This window comes from Epinephelus fuscoguttatus, linkage group LG11 (assembly GCF_011397635.1).
Source record: "Epinephelus fuscoguttatus linkage group LG11, E.fuscoguttatus.final_Chr_v1".
In the NCBI taxonomy this organism is placed as follows: domain Eukaryota; kingdom Metazoa; phylum Chordata; class Actinopteri; order Perciformes; family Serranidae; genus Epinephelus; species Epinephelus fuscoguttatus.
In genome coordinates, this window is record NC_064762.1 from 32,070,174 (window position 1) to 32,090,272 (window position 20,099).

Sequence of the window (20,099 nt, forward strand, 5' to 3'; positions counted from 1 at the left end):
AAGTTCTCTTGGCTTTAGTGATTTACAAATATGTACATGAGACTTTTCTTCTGCTTTACCCTCTGATATTTATTGTTTCCCTTTATGGTGAACTCTCAAATCAAGGCATAAAGTTTCTAAGAATATTTAAATATGTGATAGTTAGGAAAGCTTACCTAAGTTCCTCTAGAACGACTGTGTTATCATAAGGACCAACCAGGAGTTCCCCCAGGTCAATATCATTCCCATCGGGGTGAAAGGTCACTTTGTAGCCCTTAACGTCTCCGGGAGCTGGATCCCAGGTGACTCTGAAACTGGTCTTGGTAGGCTCTGAGGTCTGGAGGTTCCTGGGAGACTTGTAGGGCGACACTGCAATAGAAGAACCCGGCTAGAACTTCAGGACAAACTTGTGCAGAATTAAAATTCGACACAACTCCAACTATTGGCAATGGTTTTAAATTTCAGCCACACCACATTCAAGCCAGTTTCTCATTAGTCCATAATACAATACCTTGAACCCGGTGTCATTCGTTAAAAAGCCCAGTGTCATGCTGTGTGTTAGTAATGGTAGCGTGTGATTGAGCGTGTGTTTATTAACTGTGATTTTAGTGTTCTGGTGAAAAGACACTGCTTCTTCGCAGCGCAGCAGCACCTGTAGTGTGAAAAATATTCATCTTAACAAGTCGTTAAAACTTGAAGTTGGTCCTAAACTCTTATTTTTGGTGGAACAATGGAAACAAAATCTGCAGCTTGGATGACAGAATCCTGTTTGTTTCCAAGGCAGCATGACTTTTGTTAACGTTTCTCTAGAGACAAGTGACAAAATTGTCACACAAGCCAGATTTCTCCATTTGTTGACAGTTTATAGGAGAAAATCTGCGAAGTCAGTTGAGATAGAAGTCCTTATCCTGACCATAATGAGATGGTTTGATTTGGGGGGAATTTTAGCTATTTTTCCTACTTAAGCAACAGTCAGATAAAGTCATAGATCTCCTGTTGAGTGTCGAGATTAGCTTCAGTCAATTAAATTACTTGATGCAGACACCAAAGCAACACGTCCATGAGTTTTTCTGACTGTTGGTGAGTGGGACAAATAGTAGCATTGCCCAAAAGCCAAAGTTCACACTTAAACGATTAAACTGTATACCTAAAATTTAACATACAATTTGGCAAGCCAGTCAAAGGACACCCTATGAATGAATGGGATGGGACCTACCAAAAGCTGAATTCATCTCAGCTGCAGACTTTTGTGATTTTATTCCATCAATAATAATGTTTATAGAACTACCTCAGGTTTTAACGTCTTTGTTTAGATGGACATGTTTCTGCAGTGTACTGTCTGTCAGAGGGTTGAATTATGGACCAACGTACGTGTCGTTCCTACTCCTTGCCTTGCTTTTCCTTCCCCGCGCTTGTAGATGGGGTGAACAGTGATGTTGTAAGTGGTCTGTGGCTGCAAGCGCTTCATGATGGTGGAGGTGGATGTGCCAGGGATCTTGAGGGCCACTTCTTTCCCTCCACCACTGGGAACGTACTTTAGCCTGTAGTTGGCTACCTTGCCCGGTGCAGGCATCCATGTGACTTTCATGGTTTGCTCGGTCTCGTCCGACACGGTCAACTTTTTACCAGCAGCAGAGGCTGAAAACAAAACAAAACAAATTCTAAAATTAAGTGGATAACATTTTCATGCTTTTTCAAACAAGTGGAACTAAATTAAAATGCTTGTGGTTCCTGTTAGAATTCCAATGTAATAGTCATGATTTCTAAGATAAATATTTAATCAAACAAACTGCATCCATACTGTCAGTTTTAATGTTCCATATGTGCAGGACTGTACTGTAAACACTCACCAATTTCTTCTGGCGATGACTTAACAGCCATAAATATTCAATTATTTTTCATCTAAGCCCTAAAAACAATCATTTTCCCTCTCTGTTTTCAGGCCAAGTGTGGTTTCCTTTTATATCCCTTCAGTAATTGTTATGTATTCATATCTTCAGGAGTAAATGTTGAGTACTACCGTCAGCTTCAGGCCAAAACTAATTGCTTATGAATTAGGCATTTACCCAGATGTGATCAGTTGGGAAGGAAATGCTAACCACATTTTCCTTCTCCCCCTGATACAACCAAAAGCCCTATAAAATGAAATTAACTTATTCCGATGTTTCTGCAAGTGATTAAAAAAACTTTGCAAGAGAATAATATGTATATTTAATAATCTCAAGGAAAGTTTTTCTGACTACTTGATTTCACTCCAGAGGATTTTTATTGATGGAACAAAAAATGGCATCCAGCTTTTCAATGTGTTGAAGGATTTGAACAAATCTATGAAGCTGGACATGAAATATTTCTACTACTCTATTGGGAGGTTGAATCAAGGAACAATGTGTACTTAAAATCTGTCTATTTATCTACATGTCCCTTTGTTTTGGAGGGCCTGTTTGTGTGGATTTGAAACCAATAGATATTACATGTGTGCATACAGAACAAGGACTGTGTTGACATTTTTATGAGTGTGTGATTTGTCTCTGATGCAATATGTCTGTATGCAACTCACAATGCGTCATTCACAGAACACACACGTTGTACCAGTATTCCCTTCAAGACATGGGCTGTGTTATTTCAGAGAGCATAACGCAGCAAATCTGTCACCACGTTGGTGTTTCACTTTAAATGATTATCTTAATTAGAGTAGACAGCAGTAATCTTTGGAGAATGCCAACTGTATGATTATGCAAGCTCTGAAATCCATTTTGTTTTGAGACAAAAGGAAGTATTGAAAGTACTTTGGCTATTATTTTTATGGCAGGCATGCAAAAAACATTCCTAAACTTCCTTCTTAAAAGGTTAGTGAAATGGGTTCATGACCTGACTACTGACTGTGAACACCTGGATTGACCCTTCCTGTGCTGCACAAGTGATCTAAAGGTAACTAATCTTAGCCCCTATGTATGTAGCTACATGATTTGAATCATGGAGAAGCGTGTGTTGGTTAATAACAAAGCTATTAGCTACCAGTTATTACATTCTTCCAATTCTTTTATAAAGGTTCTTATTAATCTTTTGTTTTAACAATCTTGTTTGTCTTCAATTTATATATTCATTTAAACTGTTTTGTATGCACTTTTCTTTTATTTGTAACTATGAAGCGCTTTGTAACCCAGGTTTGAAAAGTGCTACAAACTCTAACTCATTACTAGTTACTTAATTTCACCAATGAGATTCATTTTCTCTCCAGAGCTGTAGTCTTACCGTCAGTGGTTTCCTGTCCAGTAAGTGGGTCACTGTCTTTTTGACTGTAGGCAGCAATCACAGAAACTTGGTAGAGTGTTTCTGGAGTCAGACCATCCAGCACAGTGTTGGTCACGTCTCCCGGCACTATTTTATCTCCAGCCTGCCCCGTAAACAGCGACTTCCATCGAACCCGGTACATGTTTACATTTCCAGGTGCCGCCGTCCAGGACGCTGCAAAGCTGGTGTCGGTGACATCACTGGTGACCAGGTTTTTAGGTGGTCCCACCTCTGTACACAACAAGTAAAGGTGTGGATTATTATGGGTTATTATTATTATGTGTTGTACTTTAATGCAAAGAACAACACACAAAAACAAATACTGTAAAAAAAAAACAAAAAAAATACAAAGACAAATTACATTTCATTTCAACATTTTTCTTTACATACAGATTAAATTCATATTCATCTGTTTTTTCTAGGTATTTAAATGTATGTTTCTTAAACACTTCCTGGTTTTGTGCATGATAGTGCCATCGAATTTCCTACATTTCCTCACAGACACACAACAGATGTTTTGGAACTCAACTGTGAATAATTTTTATATTGTATAAATTCAGACTGGCTGGTTTGCTCAAATGTTCTTTCCAGTGTTTGTCAGTTTTCTTTTTTAAACCGTCTTCCCTTTAAAAACAAAGGAACCATTTGGCTGTGCTGGCAGATTAGATTATTTTCTAAAATGGAAACTATTAAAAGGCCATTGAGTGGACAGAAGAACTGAACAACTCACCACAGCTATAAAGGCTAGAGACGACTGGAGAGACACATGCGATTTTTTTTTTTTTTAGATATTTCTGAGTATATTTTAAGACATTTCTGCTTCATTAGAGACTACAGAGCATTGGGAGACAGGAGACATGCAAGAGGAAAGACATAAAACATGTCGGGAACCGGATGAACTCAAAGTGTCCACTGAGCCAACGAGAGGGAGGAAATCTCTTTACTGTATTTTATTGGACATCTTTACTCCATCAGTGCTTCCCTCTATTGGTAGAGCATCAGCTGCAAACTTTGACATTCAGTATTTTGTAGCCACAGTAAAATTTACGCTTTTACCTTTTTTTTTTTTTTTTTTTGGACAGGTGAAATTTGAAACAACAGTCAGTCTTTAACAGACGCTAGATATGGACAGTTTGTGTAAGATTTATAGCATTCACTTTTCTCTTCTAAATAGGTTTGTCTGAGTTTTTGTTCAGATTATACTGATTATCTGAATTCTCGTGTGTCTTGCAGACATTTTGGAGCAATGTTGCAGCATTCATATATCTCAGAAATATACCTGAAGAATAAAATGTTATCATTACCATCAGCAACAACCGCCAAAACTATGATAAAAAAAATACATGTTGTAATAAACAAAAATTATCCGTTAAACTTTTGTTGAATTAAATTTTCATTCTTAATTTGTAAGTCCAGGTGTTGTTGCTTGAGGATGCTGACACTGTTTGATCCTTTATTCAGAGAAAAATGCTCAACAACTACTAGGTCGGTTTAAAATGTGACTGGCTGTGTATGTTCAGGAATGCCTCCAAAAACACAAGATAAGATCTGTCCTATGGCGTAACCATCAGGCCAAAATTGCTCTTTATTCACACAAAAATATCAAAATCTAATGAAAGTATTGCATTTATGCTCTTCAAAATACGAGCCTACTCTTTGTCACACACAAACACACACACACACAGCGGCGCTAAGTCCTACCAAAGTTAGGTCAGGTTTGGGTCGTTGATTAGTGTATATGAATGGAACTGATTACTACTAATGCCCCAACCTGGGTCCCATCGTGCTAGTGCTCCCACAGTGCTAACCCTATATAAAGTGTGCTAAACAACAACCACAGTGCTGACAGAGCTAACAGTGTTAACCAGCGGGAGACCAGAGGGCAGACACTACACTTCAGCGACAATGATGTCCCATTATCATGCTGTACAAGCATTGTAAAGCAGCGGACGATGAGCTAGCCAGTGGGATACATATATGCACTAACAAGCACATGCTGCTGGACCAGCTTACCGCAACAAACCACAAGGAAATTCAGATTATAACACACACACACATATAGCGTGATGTCATTCTCTGCTCAGGACACCATGGCAAACAATAACAACAATAACAGCAAGTGATGAACATTACAGCCTGTACGATCTGCTAAGTGGCTAGGGCTTATGAACCCTGCCTCCCCTCTGATTTGGCCACCAGGACATGGCAAGTCCACTTTCAAAAGACAATGCTCCCTCTCTGTGCAAAAGTAAAAGCAGGTATAACAAGTGAAAAATGTTACAATCCCATCATGGCTTGTTAAAACATCCAGTTATAAGACACCAGTTTGTTCCTTTTGTTTGTGCATTTCTCAGAAAGATAATTTCATTTTGTGAACTGTTCTGCCAGACAACAAGACAAGAGGCTTTGTCCACTAATTTAACCCTTATTCACACTTAATGTCTAACCTAAAACAAACCCTAAATCCAACCCTTGTTGAAGTGATGGAGTAAGTGAATGACATCATCTTACACAAATGTGCTTACTCTGAAATAAATCAAAAACATACATACAGATACAGTATTAAAGTGCTTTCACAGGCTTTCATGACCTCAACTCAACTTTCTGAGAGCTACAGCACACAGAAGCCAACACCCTTATAGATTAATTCAACCAAATCTAATTCCCACCACCATAGCAACAGCTCAAGTTGCTGCAAGCAGACATATAGTACACTCCTATACAGACAGAGCACAACGCTGGAAATATTTGTTAATGATGGAAGGGTGCGGGCGGGGGGAAGTTATCAAATTATAATCCATCTTCAGTTTAAAGAAGGTGACAGCATGCACAGTGGAGGCGCTGAAAGACTGAGAAGTTTCCACGATGTGATAATTATCACAAAATATCAAATCCAGCTATATAATCAAGAGATTGAGCAGGAAATAAATCACATACCAGCTTTTGCCAATTGATACACATCTTAAGAGAGAGGAAGAAAAAAGGAAAACACCAGCCTCTCCAAATGTTTATAGTTGGAAAAACTAAAACAGTTCTGGTCTGGATTAAAAACAACAAAATTCAGGATACTTTGATGCATTTAAAAAAAAATGTCCCTGCACGCATTGATGAGGGCCATAAAGTCAAAATGTGTGTGTGTATCTCTGCGCTAAAAAAAAACACAATAACTGAAAAGTTGAATGCCTGGATGTTGTTGAGTGGAGGCCATGTTTGCTCCTGCCAACTGATATCGTAAATGTCATTCTGATCATCTTTTTAAATGTGCAAAACATGTGGCCAGACTGTTATGGAAATCTCTAATAGTGAATTAAGTTTTAAAACAAGTTGACAAGCATATAATGACAAAGATACTGGATTTAAAAAGATCCATTTTCTCAGCAGCTCTAATCAGCTTTCAGTGCTTGTGGTAATATGCAAAATGCCTGCTGCAGATCAACTCAAACCAGGCTTTTAATTTGACAGGCTGCAGCAGATACGAAGTATTTCTGACTAAGAAATACAAATCAAACTTCATGTTACTAAGAAGCTAAACTTCCAATCCTGGATGGACTGTACTTTACTTCATTAATGTACATGTATGAGTTTATTTTTGTCTGTTATTTCAAATGTGCTGCTCAGTCGCCGTCACTCAGTCTTCACCACACAGACGCCACTGCAGCCACCATTAGCAGGGAGCTCTCCATAGGGGCTGCTGCCAATTTTTATCTGCTTCAAGAAGTGCTGTCTCTCAAAGATGGAAGCTGAGTCTGGAGGCTTTCGAAAATAACAGCCACAGACAGCCATCAGATGGAGTATGGAATATCTGGCGCTTTGCAGACGCCGCCTCAAATGCACTCAGACCTATTTTTCCACAGCCAGTGACAAGGCAAATGTGAACTTAACCGCAGGAAATTTAATGCACTTCTGAAGATATTTCCACTGCTCTGCATGTATCCCTAATCTATCTATCTATTTATTTATTGAAACTAAACTACACAAATGTGTTATATGATTTGCCTTTACATGACAGCTTACTCAAAACCAAAGAAATCTTCAAAAGGCTAAACATCTATTTTTTGGAGAATACTGCCTTAAATTTAAAAGTATAATCATTCTTTTATATATCTATCTATGAACGTGTCTTAATCACTGTTTTCATTGCTGGAAATGTCCTCTGACATCGTGCTCTTAAATCATGGTACAAAACTGCTCAACATGTTTAGAATGAGTACACTTTTGAGGACAAAGCAAAGACAATGGAAACTTAAAGGGACAGTTCACTCCCAAATTTTTTTGGTGGCAGCAGATGAGTGCTGACGATATCGCCTGAACAGATGTCTCCCTGCTCTAGAATGGAAATAGATGGCACTCGGCTTGTGATGCTCAAAGGGTCAAAAAATTGATTTGAAAAACTCAACAGCAATGTCTCTTTCCAGAAATCAGGAACCGGTTATTCAAGATAATCCACAGACCTTGTTGTGAGCAGTTCATGTAGGAACTTTGTTCATCCTACCAAACTACACCCACAAACTGTATTAAAATTCAAATCAATTTTTTGACACTTTAAAGCAGCTGTGCGAAACTTTTTACCATTCATAAAACTGTCCCTAGTTCGTATCACCTCCCCCTTGAAGATCCACATATTTATTTGAACCCAACAGCGACAAAAAAGCCTTTCTCTATATGGCTATTTAGCGTAGCCTGGCTTTGGTCAGACACAGCAGAAGTCAGCAAACCAGAATACAGTACCCGGAGGTGGAAGTAAGTCTGCACACCCGCATCGGCCCGCAGCCATTAAACCACAGAAGAAGAAGGAGCCGTGTTTACGAGTAGGATTTAAGAAACAGGCTAAATGACATGTAGTAGGGAGTAGTCTCTTGTACAGTTGTCTCTTGTACAGTTGTACGGGCATTTCTGAACACATAACAGTTTTACCAGATGTATCTATAAGGACTTGGTTGTACTTTCGATGCCATGGCAAATAAAGAAGGAGCACCATCTAAAAGAAAAAGAGCAGAAGAAGGCTAAACGGGACAGTGATAGGGCTCGAGCCCAAACGAGTGTAAACCTCGGTCGAGCATTCACCAAATGGAGAGAGCTGAGAGATTTGAAAGGTTTTAAAACTGATCCCAAGTTGGCCCTTTTCCTAATCGACAGGTATGTAATTTTTGTTTTTATTTAGAGAATATACCGCAACTTGTTAGACGTTGTTTCACTTCGATATATGACGACATGGAAGTTACAAGCAAGCTAAATGTAACATTAGCGGTTGTGAACCGCTTTCGTCTAGTAACGTTACAACAAACGCCACAAAATTATCTGTGACTGTGACCATGAACACAAATACACAGCACGCAGTTGTCCTCAGTTTATAAGATATTCAGAGCTACAGCAGAACATTTATGATTTTTCTCTTGCTCTCCAAAACAAATGCATGCAGTAATTGCCGGTTGCAGTCGAGATTTTATGACACCAGGCTGTGGGTGTCATACCGCTTCAACCAAAGGGGGGCACTATAATCAACGAAAATGTAAACTTCCGCACAGCTGCTTTAAGGAGTGCCATCTAGTGCCATTATATTCAAAGGAAGCCAGACATCTCTACAGCCAATATCTCTGACACGAAGACAATTTCAAGCAATCAATAGTACTGCAGGAAAGGGGATAAATATGTTTTTTGGTTTCAACACACTGACTGTGTGACAAAATGAAAGGCTTCAGAACACCAACCAAATGGACCTTGTTGTGTAATTGTTTTGTCAAAAAATTTCAGGAACGATTAACATTAACTTAAAATCTGGTTCACAATAGTTAATATCTTATGAGTAAAAAAATCAATAGTTGAGCTATAGTTACACAAAAATGTATCAAGATGCAGACATTTAGTTAACACTCATATATTAGATATGATCAATCTATCCTGATTAACAGGCTATGTACCACAGTCTTTTAAGGTAGCTGTAATTAAACCTCTACTAAAAAAGCCCACCCTGGATCCAGAGGTGTTAGCCAACTATAGACCAATATCTAATCTTCCCTTTATGTCAAAGATCCTTGAGAAAGCAGTCCCAGACGAGCTGTATGATTTTCTCCATGATAATAATTTATTTGAGGAATTTCAGTCAGGATTTAGAGTGCATCATAGCACTGAGACAGCACTAATTAAAATTACAAATGACCTTCTGATTGCTTCAGACAAAGGACTTGTCTCTGTACTTGTTTTATTAGATCTTAGTGCGGCGTTTGACACAATTGACCATCAAATTCTACTGCAGAGACTGGATCACTTAATTGGCCTAAAAGGTTCTGCACTGAGCTGGTTTAAATCTTATTTATCTGATCATTTTCAGTTTATTGACGTTCATAATGAATCATCCTTACGTACCAAAGTTTGTTTTGGAGTTCCGCAAGGTTCTGTGCTCGGACCAATCCTATTTACTCTATATATGCTTCCTTTAGGTAACATCATTAGAAATCACTCTATAAATTTCCATTGTTATGCGGATGATACACAGTTGTATTTATCGATGAAGCCAGAAGAAAGTAATCAATTAACTAAACTCCATAACTGCCTTAAAGACATAAAAACTTGGATGAGCACCAATTTCCTGATGTTAAATTCAGACAAAACTGAAGTTATTGTTCTTGGCCCCAAACAACTCAGAGACTCTTTATCTGATGACATAGTTTCTCTAGATGGCATTGCTCTGGCCTCTAGCACTACCGTAAGACACCTCGGAGTAATATTTGATCAAGATTTGTCTTAATTCTCATTTAAAACAAACCTCACGGACTGCATTTTTTCATCTGCGTAACATTGTGAAAATTAGGCCTATCCTGACCCGAAAAGATGCAGAAAAATTGGTCCACGCTTTTGTTATCTCTAGGCTGGATTACTGTAACTCTCTTTTATCAGGTAGCTCTAGTAAGTCCTTAAAAACTCTCCAGCTAATTCAGAATGCAGCAGCACGTGTACTAACAGGAACTAAGAAACGAGATCATATTTCTCCTGTTTTATCTTCTCTGCACTGGCTCCCTGTAAAATCCAGAATTGAATTTAAGATCCTACTGTTAACTTATAAAGCTCTAAATGGTTAAGCTCCGTCATATCTTAGAGAGCTCATAGTGTCATATTATCCCACCAGAACACTGCACTCTGAGAACGCAGGGTTACTCGTGGTCCCTAAAGTCTCCAAAAGTAGATCAGGAGCCAGAGCCTTTAGCTATCAGGCTCCTCTCCTGTGGAATCATCTTCCTGTTACGGTCCGGGAGGCAGACACCGTCTCCACATTTAAGACTAGACTTAAGACTTTCCTCTTTGATAAAGCTTATAGTTAGGGCTGGCTCAGGCTTGCCTTGTACCAGCCCCTAGTTAGGCTGACTTAGGCCTAGTCTGCCGGAGGACCCCCCTATAATACAGCGGGCACCTTCTCTCTCTCTCTCTCTCTCTCTCTCTCTCTCTCTCGTGTTCTATTACTGCATCTTGCTAACTCGGCCATTCTGGATGTCACTAACCCGGCTTCTTCTCCGGAGCCTTTGTGCTCCACTGTCTCTCAGGTTAACTCATATCGCAGTGGTGCCTGGACAGCGTGACGTGTGTGGTTGTGCTGCTGCCGTGGTCCTGCCAGATGCCTCCTGCTGCTGCTGCCATCATTAGTCATTAGTCATACTTCTACTGTTATTATACACATATGACTATTGTCACACATGTATACTGCCAGATATTAATACATACTTTCAACATATTGTACCACAGTAGCCAGAAGTATAACTATAATATTATTACTTTCAATAATGTTGTTGTAAGCTACTGTCATTATCTGCATCTCTCTCTCTCTCTCTCTCTCTCTCTCTCTCTCTCTCTCTCTCTGTCTCATTGTGTCATACGGATTACTGTTAATTTATTATGCTGATCTGTTCTGTATGACATCCATTGCACGTCTGTCCGTCCTGGAAGAGCGATCCCTACTCAGTTGTTCTTCCTGAGGTTTCTGTTTTTTTCCCCATTAAAGGGTTTTTTTGGGGGAGTTTTTCCTTATCCGCTGCGAGGGTCATAAGGACAGAGGGATGTCGTATGCTGTAAAGCCCTGTGAGGCAAATTGTGATTTGTGATATTGGGATTTATAAATAAAATTGATTGATTGATTGATTGATTGATTGATTGATTATCCCGGTGAAGTGAAGTGAAGTGAAGTTAGGCTGAGCAGAGTCAAGCCAAGCCAAGCCAAGCCAAGTCAAATCAAGTTAGGCGGAGCACAGTTGAGCCGATTTAAGTTAAGTTGAAGTGAAGTGAAGTGAAGTGAAGTTAGGCTGAGCCGAGCCGAGCCAAGCCAAGTCAAGTCAAGTCAAGTCAAGTTAGGTGGAGCAGAGCTGAGCCGATTTAAGTTAAGTTTAAGTGAAGTGAAGTGAAGTGAAGTGAAGTGAAGTGAAGTTAGGCTGAGCAGAGCTGAGCCAAGTTAAGTTAAGTTAAGTTAAGTTAAGTTAAGTTAAGTTAAGCAGAGCTGAGCCGAGTTAAGTCAAGTCAAGTCAAGTCAAGTTAGGTATGTTCAGTTAGGTTAGGTTTGGTTGAGTTGAGCAGAGCTGAGCTGGGTTAAGTTAAGTTAGGTTAAATTCAGTTCAGTTCAGTTCAGTAACTACAGAAAAATAGAAAAAATAAAAGAAATAAGTAATAAAAGGAACAAAAAACTAAGCAGCTGCATGTCTTGTGCTCTCTGACACTGCTAGAGGAGGAGACTCAGTCTGGGACTCCCTGCTGCTGAAACCTCACAGTCACAGCGGAAAGTCTTTCGGCTGAATGCTTTGTATAAACTTGGCTACTCTACATGTTCCATCTACCATCAGACATTTAAAGCACCTTGAAGTGCAGAGAGTGACTGCAGTTTTCATACGGGTGGCCCAGATGTGGGGAGAGAAGAATCAGTCTGGTAGTGGTGCTACTCCACATCAGAGGAGAAATGTTGTCTAGCTCCAAAAGCATGGCCGTAATACTGCCAGAGTTGGGTGCTCCACATTTGCCCCCGCATTTATTTGAATGAGACCACTGGCTCAGAGGGGTGCAAGTATATTTAAGTTTTTTCTGTTTTACGTTTTTACCTAAAAAGGACCACAAAATACATCAGCATTTTATGAGCAAAGACTGTAAAACGCATCCTTAAGATTTATCCAACTTTGAGAGCCTCAGCTCCACACTGCTAAAAGCAAATGCATTGCTCTGAATAAATGTGTCCCCTCGTGGCGTGTCTGTTCCCTTAATTCAACTGAAGATTTAACATAATCGATTAAAAATTCTCCCATCATAGATTATGATGAAAGATGTGAAGGGAACATGTTCGAAGTCTTTTAGCACATTTTCTACAGCAGTGATTCCCAAACATTCATTAAGCACCAAAAGGAAACATGTTTTTTACAGCCAGTTTGCACAGCACACACTACATCATTCATGTTCTTTATAACCTTCATGTGAAAACTGAAGAGATGTCATTTGTTTGGCCAAAAATTTATGTCTGATCTTTCATCATGAGTCTAAACTGGGAATTAAACTGTGTCATCGGCCAGAGTCGCCACAGGACGGCTGAGCAAAGCCAAGCGGTAGTCAAAATTTGCAGCGTTCTGGCCAAGCTGGAAAATTAGGCCCTGTTTCTGCACTTATAGGGATATTTTTGAAAATAGATATTTTTCCCTCATGTTAGAAAAAAAAAAAATCTGTCCCCGCAACATTTGTTTCTCAAATGCAAAATGACTCCAAAGACTCCTCGGGCCAGTAGGTGGCGATAGGGGCTACATCAACACTACTGCAAATGCAAAAGAAGATGAATCTGAGTATGCGAAGTGAGCTTATTTTCTTTTGGTAGTATTAACAAATCAAACAATAGTAGAATAGTATTAGCAAATTATTTCTATATTTTTAGATATTTGATACCTTTTTGTTTAACATTTTGCTGGTACTGTACATGGACCAAGGTACCATGGTGAACAAAACAGGTACATAACAAAACATAAACAAACTGGTAGTTAGCCATTGTTGTTGTTTCAGGCCATGCTCATTATCCAAAGCAAGAATGGCCATGCGCAAATTGAGGAGATGATGTCATAATTTCCAAAATGCTCTGTTTTACATATCCACACAGATACAAGAAGTAACCAGAGTTTAGAAAACTCTGCACCCTAGAGGATGTTTTCAAAAATCTCTGTTGTGGTGACTTTAATACTTTACATGGGTTGAGGCCAAAACATAGAGGAAAATATAAGTTTTCAAAAATATCTGTATACATGTACAGATATGTCCAAACCTCGCCTTAACTCCAACCTTAACCTCACATGCCATCCCTGAAGCAGGCCTAAAAAGCTACTACAGGTAAAAACTGTTTAAGGTCGTTGTAGGTTTGACAGGTTAAAACAAGCTGGGAGTCCAAGACTGATCACACCAACAATTACAATCAAGGAAAAAGGAGTTTACACAAGCCTCAAAGCTTTGGATATTTAAAAAGTCTGGTTTTCTAAGCCAGACAAACACGTCTGGTTTCAAGGTTTCAAGCCATGTACTTTAGTGGTTTAAGTTTAATGGGTCATGGAAGTACAATGAATGACATAAAGCTCATGAACATGAAAAACAGGAAAGAAAAAAATGTCTGGATAACTTCCTCAAGGACACCTCACCGTTACAATTTTCTATCTTTTTATTTCAATCGCATTGGTCTTTGAGTTTTTGGCTTCAGGTCATGGAAGTCATTCATAATTAACTGTATAATTTCAAAGATGCACTGTCATCATCTGACAATAAGTGATTCCTGAAATGTTCCCTTTTCTCTACACTTACGAAAAGTTTTCCGTCCCACAGCAACGTCACGCTATACTGGTGCTCCAATCAAGAAGTCCTGGTGAATGTCAAGTTTTTGGGGTCTTTTCCAAATGAGTTTTAAAGTGAAGGACTTAGTGAAAAAACCCAAAAACAGCTGCGGAGCCTTTATATATCAGCTGTTGACAGGTTTACACCAAACAACTGAGTGAGATGGACCACATTTATACAAATGTCATTGGACTTTATCCTGGGATCAAATGTGCTATTGTTTGATCAAATTAGGTAAGAATGAAAACAAAGTCTCTCTGTAGCATTTATACAGTAGTTTGGGCAACGACCTAAATTACCTTTGATATATCACAGAAAGCATCGTAACCTGCTGACTTTTGGCATGAGGAAGAGTTTTCCATTTTAGCTCCCATTTGGTCGTAAACAGAAATCTCCTGTGCACAAACGAGGCCCCAGTGAGGAATAATATGAGCTCTTACTGTACAATAAGAGTTTTTACAATAAGAAAGAGTGAGCTCACCAGTTTTAATGTGAGTACAGTATCAGTGCAGTTTTCCACTGGAGATCTGAGCACATTTAACTCTGCATGCGAGGGAAACAAAGGTAATAAGGAGCCTCCTGCCAGGTGCCTCTGATGTGGGCCAACACCAGGGATGTCTGGGGGCCTTACCAACACACTTCAGAACTAGACCGTGAATGCAACATGGTGGAACAAATGCTCCATGCTTTGCCAGTACAGGCAAGACTACCCGAAGCTTGGGAAAGAGAAGGAGAGAAAAATTAAATAAAAAAAAAAATAAAAAAAAAAACAGTGACGGTTGTATTGATTGCATGGCTCTACGACCAGGGAGGCATCTGCAGGCTGTGCAGGCCGAAACACAGAGACTGTGGACAGCACTATTAAATTCCAGGCAAGCCCTCACAAGGTGAATAGAGAGAAAGGTAGCAACAAAGAGAAAGAAAGCAAATAAAATAACATGAAGACACAAAGAGTGACAGATGGAGAGAGAAAGACAGGGCAGGGCAGAGAGAGAGATGGGGAGAAAGGAGGAAAATGGGAGGGGAGATGGGAAAGAGAAAGACACAAGGTGAGAAAGTGAGACACATGGAGACGGAGACATAAACAGAGAGGAAGACAGAAACAGAGACAGGAATGAGTCAGTCTTCCCTGCTCCTCCTAACCTTCCAGCCCTGCTCTCAGCTGGGTTACATTCCTGTTCAGTCTTGCTGTTTCTCATCTTTACCTCTCAGCCTGTGTGGCTGGCTGCTGTGTCCACTGTTACCGTTGCCGTCTGTGGCTTACAAAGCTACAGCTCCACTGTTTGAGATGCACCAGTGACCACACAGATTAACTACATCCATCTGAACAAATTCAAGGCCACCATGACTGCATCCGCCCTGATTTGCTGCGATATTACCAAAGATCCGCCTGTTTCTTTAATAAACTCACTTTTAAACAATCATCAGTGGTGCGCAGAGTACTAAAAATCTATACTCAAGTAAGAGTCCAATTACTCCCATAAAAATGACTCCAGTAAAAAGGAAAATTACCCTTTGAAAAACCTACTCTAGTAAAACAGTACCTGGCTAATAAATCACTAAAGTTCAATAATAGTTAATGACAAGACAGTACTTGTTTTGATAAGCAGGTCAGCTAATCAAACAAATAAGGATATTAACATTGAACTGCACATGAAACATAACATATCTGACATTAGCCCTAACTACATTTTTACCTACAGTTATATGCAACTTACTTCAATTCAGGGTTTCCCCCAAAAAAGTTTTTGGGCCAGGTGGCAAGTATCTTTTGATAGGGCCTGGTGCCGGGTGGCCGACAAGTGTCTGTTTTTTAAGGGGGGCCAGGGACACTTTTTTTTATTGTAATGTTAACAATGCAATGAAGTTAAATTAAAATATTTTTGTGTGTAAAATATAGCTTTTGGTCGCAAATGCATTTGGAACATGATGCAGATTTAGTGTGTATTCATGAGTGATTGAAATAGGGGGACAAAACAAGCTTTTGGATAGGGCCCCAAAAAAAGCTAGAAACAGCCGTGCTAGCTGGTGTGTGTGCTGGACAAAATGCATCAGTCATGGGGACAGGAGCAGCAAGTTGCTAAGGATAACACACCATGGAGAGATCTCAGTGCAGCCTTATATCCCATAGGGAATGAATAAGAGTCAGTAAGCTATGAGGAGACAAAGTAAGTTTTGTCTCCTCATAATTTTTCTTTTTTTTTTTTTAGATTATTTTTGTGGGCTTTTTTGCCTTTAATGAGAGGACAGAGAGTGAAATGGGGAGACAGAGAGAGTGGGGACTGACATGCGAAGGGGCCACGAGCCAGATTCAAACCCGCAGCCGCTGCAGCAAGGCAATGCCTCTGTACATGGGGCACCGGCACTATCCACTACGCTACTGACGCCCCTGTCTCCTCATAGTTAACATAACAGTAACATCATCTCACTCACTGTGAATGCAAACGTCGGCTGCTGGCTCGTCTACTTTAATATTACATCAAACAGTCTAATATTAGCTAAATGGGAACATAAAAGGTAACAACAAGTGACACGGTGTGTGTGTGTGTGTGTGTGTGTGTGTGTGTGTTTATGTGTGTGTGCAGCCAGTTTAATTTTCATCACCATTCACTGTAACTTCAGCAGGGTGTTTTTCTTTACTCTTTAGGCTACTGTAGTTTAAAACACATTTTAAAATTTACATTTTAAAAATACACGATGCTCAAGTCCAGGCAGGGGGTCAATTTAGGGCGGGAAGGCCGCCTGGTTTGCAACTGAGGTGCTCCTCGGGTGCCCTCCCTGCTACACCCGATCGTACTTAAAGTAGACTCATTGTAAAAATGGTGCAAATGGAAAATGTAGTAAAGTCAAAAGTAGATTACTGGCTCCAAAGTATACTTCAGTAAAGAGTAGAAGCACAGTTTTAAAAAAGGAACATGAAAAGTACTTGCTCCTTAAAAAATTCTTTTTTACTCCTGTGCGTTACATGTAATGCATTATTACCCACCCTGACAATTACCTGCAATTTATCGAATCGCAACAATTGAGATACAGATAGAAAACATGGGGAAATAAAGCAAAAAAAGATCCCTAGTTCTGACTCTTTCCAGCATCAGAAGCCACAAGCTTCAGTGTGACATGAATTATATCCTTTGCTCATGTCTGCAAGGGTTTGTGCAACCTATCCGCATGCAGCCCAAAAAGATCTTTGCCATAGACTGTATGTGCACACTGCCCTGAATGCTGACACTCCATACAGTATAAACAGAACAACCAACATACATGTCTGTGTCAGAAACATGGAATATATTCAGCCCTTCTGACTCATTTTGTAGCATCAATCAAACCAGAAAACGCTTCACAGCTGAAACCTTCACTAACTACACAATCCTATAAATTTGTTATTTTCATAACATCAAATGCCAGCACATTAATCAAAAATGAAAATAGTTGTTAGTTACGGCCCCACTATAACATCCATTCAGTTTTGCCTCTTCCTTTAACTTTGGCCTTCTGTATTTCAATTCAGAGGGGGATGGGAATTGATTTTTTTAAGTTTCTCCAAATAATGCAGTCAAACTAGAAATGTGTTTACAACCTGTGTGCTCATAACGTTTCTGATCTGTTGAACTCAGCTGTAGTGGCATTTCTCAAAAGCAGCTTCAGCCTCAGATGATCTAAACCTGATTATTGTAAATCTATGAGCTAAGGTAACCCACATTTTGAGATGACCGGCAGGAACAGGGTCTTGAGTAAACTGTTTTAACAACCGATAGAGATGATGGACATAAGCTGTAAAAATAGGGCCCAGGTGGTCAAGAAATTGTCTTTGACATTACTACAACACTAACGGTAAAGTTATATGAAGACTGGATGTCTTCCTCTCTTCTCTTTCTTCTCTACTCCCTCTCACCACTTCTCTTGTTCACACTGTTTATTATTACTCCCCTATAACAATAAGCCTGACCCTTGAAGCCTCTCTGGGTATTGACAGCAGGATCACTTCTAACATTTTGCTCTGGAACAAAAAGAAAGCAATGCTTAAACACAGACCTATATCAAATGTTTGCTGTGTTTGTTTTTAGAGCCTTTGAGATGATTTGGTCGTCTTCCAGGGGTTTAGTCACAGCAATTACAGCAAAAACCTCAAACATTAGCTGAAGTTGTTGAGCCACACAGTTATAATAAAAATAGAGTAATCACTTAATCTGAGAGGATTAGCAGGTCACAGCTGCATGCCAGAATTGACAGAAATAATGTCTGACTTTAAATTATTAGACTTTATATTATAGTATATTTATTCACTGTATCTTTTGTAGAGGATGCATTACTAAAAGTTAATTATAGTCAGGGCTGGCAAAACAAAGTGTGTTTTTCAGGACACATACTCACACTGGGAACTGTATCTTAATTTAGAATGAAAAATAATTTTGTGCCTCAACTTAGGGGAATTTTAATATTTAAACCTGCATTAATCAATCATTTTTATAGTAACACTGAATGACATTACTCTGTATGAAGTGAATTTGTTGCTGAGTGAAGATTCGCAAACAACTTGGAAGTTCTCCAGCGCTTTTTAGCTTCTTTTAGCTCATGTTGTGATTTTGCAGTACATTTACTGTCTGGTTCTGTCTCAGTGTTTACAGCTGCTGTTTTTGTCAAACAAGCTCTGATATACACCCACTGTCCGCTACCTAGTCAGCAGCAAAGAGCAGACTGACACAATTAGAGTCAAGCTGGTGAAACACGTAGAGCACTTAGCAGCTAAAGCGAGAGATGTTATCCCCAGGAGTTGGTGGATACCAAACTACAACTACAGAGTAAAGACTGGACTTGCTTTCATCAGTTGGACACAAACATTGGTTGAGTAGATATCTATGTTTTTCTGCCACCTAGCAACCAAAATGCAATGTGTGTAAAAAAAAAAACTGTAACTGGTTTACCTTCTCGTGTGGTGCCTCGTCCCTCCAGGGGGTCGCCCAGGCCAGACCGATATCGTGCACTGACAGAGATATCATATTGGGTGCCTGGCTGCAGGTTCTTTAGGAGGGTTTCCCTGTTGACACCCTTAACTGACACTTCCTTCTTGGGGCCACCGGCGGAGGGTTTGTACGCCACACGGTACTGGAGCACGTTCCCTGGTGCGGGCTCCCAGGAGACCTTCATGGAGGACAAGGTCTCGTCAAATACCCTCAGGTCCCGGGGGGAACCCCTGGCTGAGAAGGTAGGGAAATAAGGTCAAAAAATGAAGCCAGCTCCTGAACATGAATCTGCATAGAAAATTTTGCTTTATTGTGTTCATTTTTGTATCCATGGTTTTTAGTCTGACTACTGTCGCTGTTACTAAGTAGTTTTTACTACATAAAAGCAACCATAATTTTTCTAATTATTTTGTTATCAACTAATCTAGTGATTATATTTTTATTTATTTATTGTTTAGTCTGTAAAATGTTAATAAATAGCACAAAATGCACATCACATCTTCTGAGATAATGTTACAAATTTCCCAAAATTAGTGTGAAATAATTTATGGTTACACACTATCAATGATCTGTTTTGCATAAGTATGTTAGACAAAAAGTGATACATAGACAGTGCACCCTGGGGAAGGCTACCAACATCCTCAGCTACACATCTGTGACTTAACTGTGCGAAGTTGCTTTTCCAGGCAAATTCTTTCCAGTATTTTGATTGTGTTGTCTTAAATATTCTCTTACATGCTTCTTTCCACTCTCCTTCCAAAACTGGTGTCAGTTCCATTTCCCATTTTTCTTTAGTATTATCCACACTGTCCTTTGTTTCCTGTAAGATTTTATACAATTTTGAGATTTTACTACAAAGACTATTTCTATTTTGTTTATGAATTCCATTAAACCGTGCGTTTGCTGACTCTGTTCTTCCCTCTGTTTCTTCATGAGATAGCTCATCCACATCATTTAACCTTTGTTGGTCTCCAAATTGGGGAATGAACTTGAGTGCTTTATGTAAAAAATAATTTGCTTATGTCTGATTTTCATCAGGCGGCA

The 20,099-nt window shown here is 39.4% G+C and overlaps 1 protein-coding gene across 4 annotated transcripts in view; it reads right to left on the reverse strand.

Annotated features, from left to right (window-relative positions):
• The window catches only part of col12a1b (collagen, type XII, alpha 1b), a 154,960-nt gene that overhangs the window by 110,944 nt on the left and 23,917 nt on the right, over positions 1-20,099 (reverse strand). For all 4 annotated transcript variants that reach the window (XM_049591030.1, XM_049591031.1, XM_049591029.1 and 1 more), the window contains exons 13-16: positions 19,017-19,289; positions 3,232-3,501; positions 1,351-1,617; positions 156-348 (exon numbers count right to left, since the gene is read on the reverse strand). In XM_049591030.1, the coding sequence (XP_049446987.1) occupies positions 156-348; positions 1,351-1,617; positions 3,232-3,501; positions 19,017-19,289 (1,003 nt within the window). The remainder of the gene's footprint in view (positions 1-155; positions 349-1,350; positions 1,618-3,231; positions 3,502-19,016; positions 19,290-20,099) is intronic.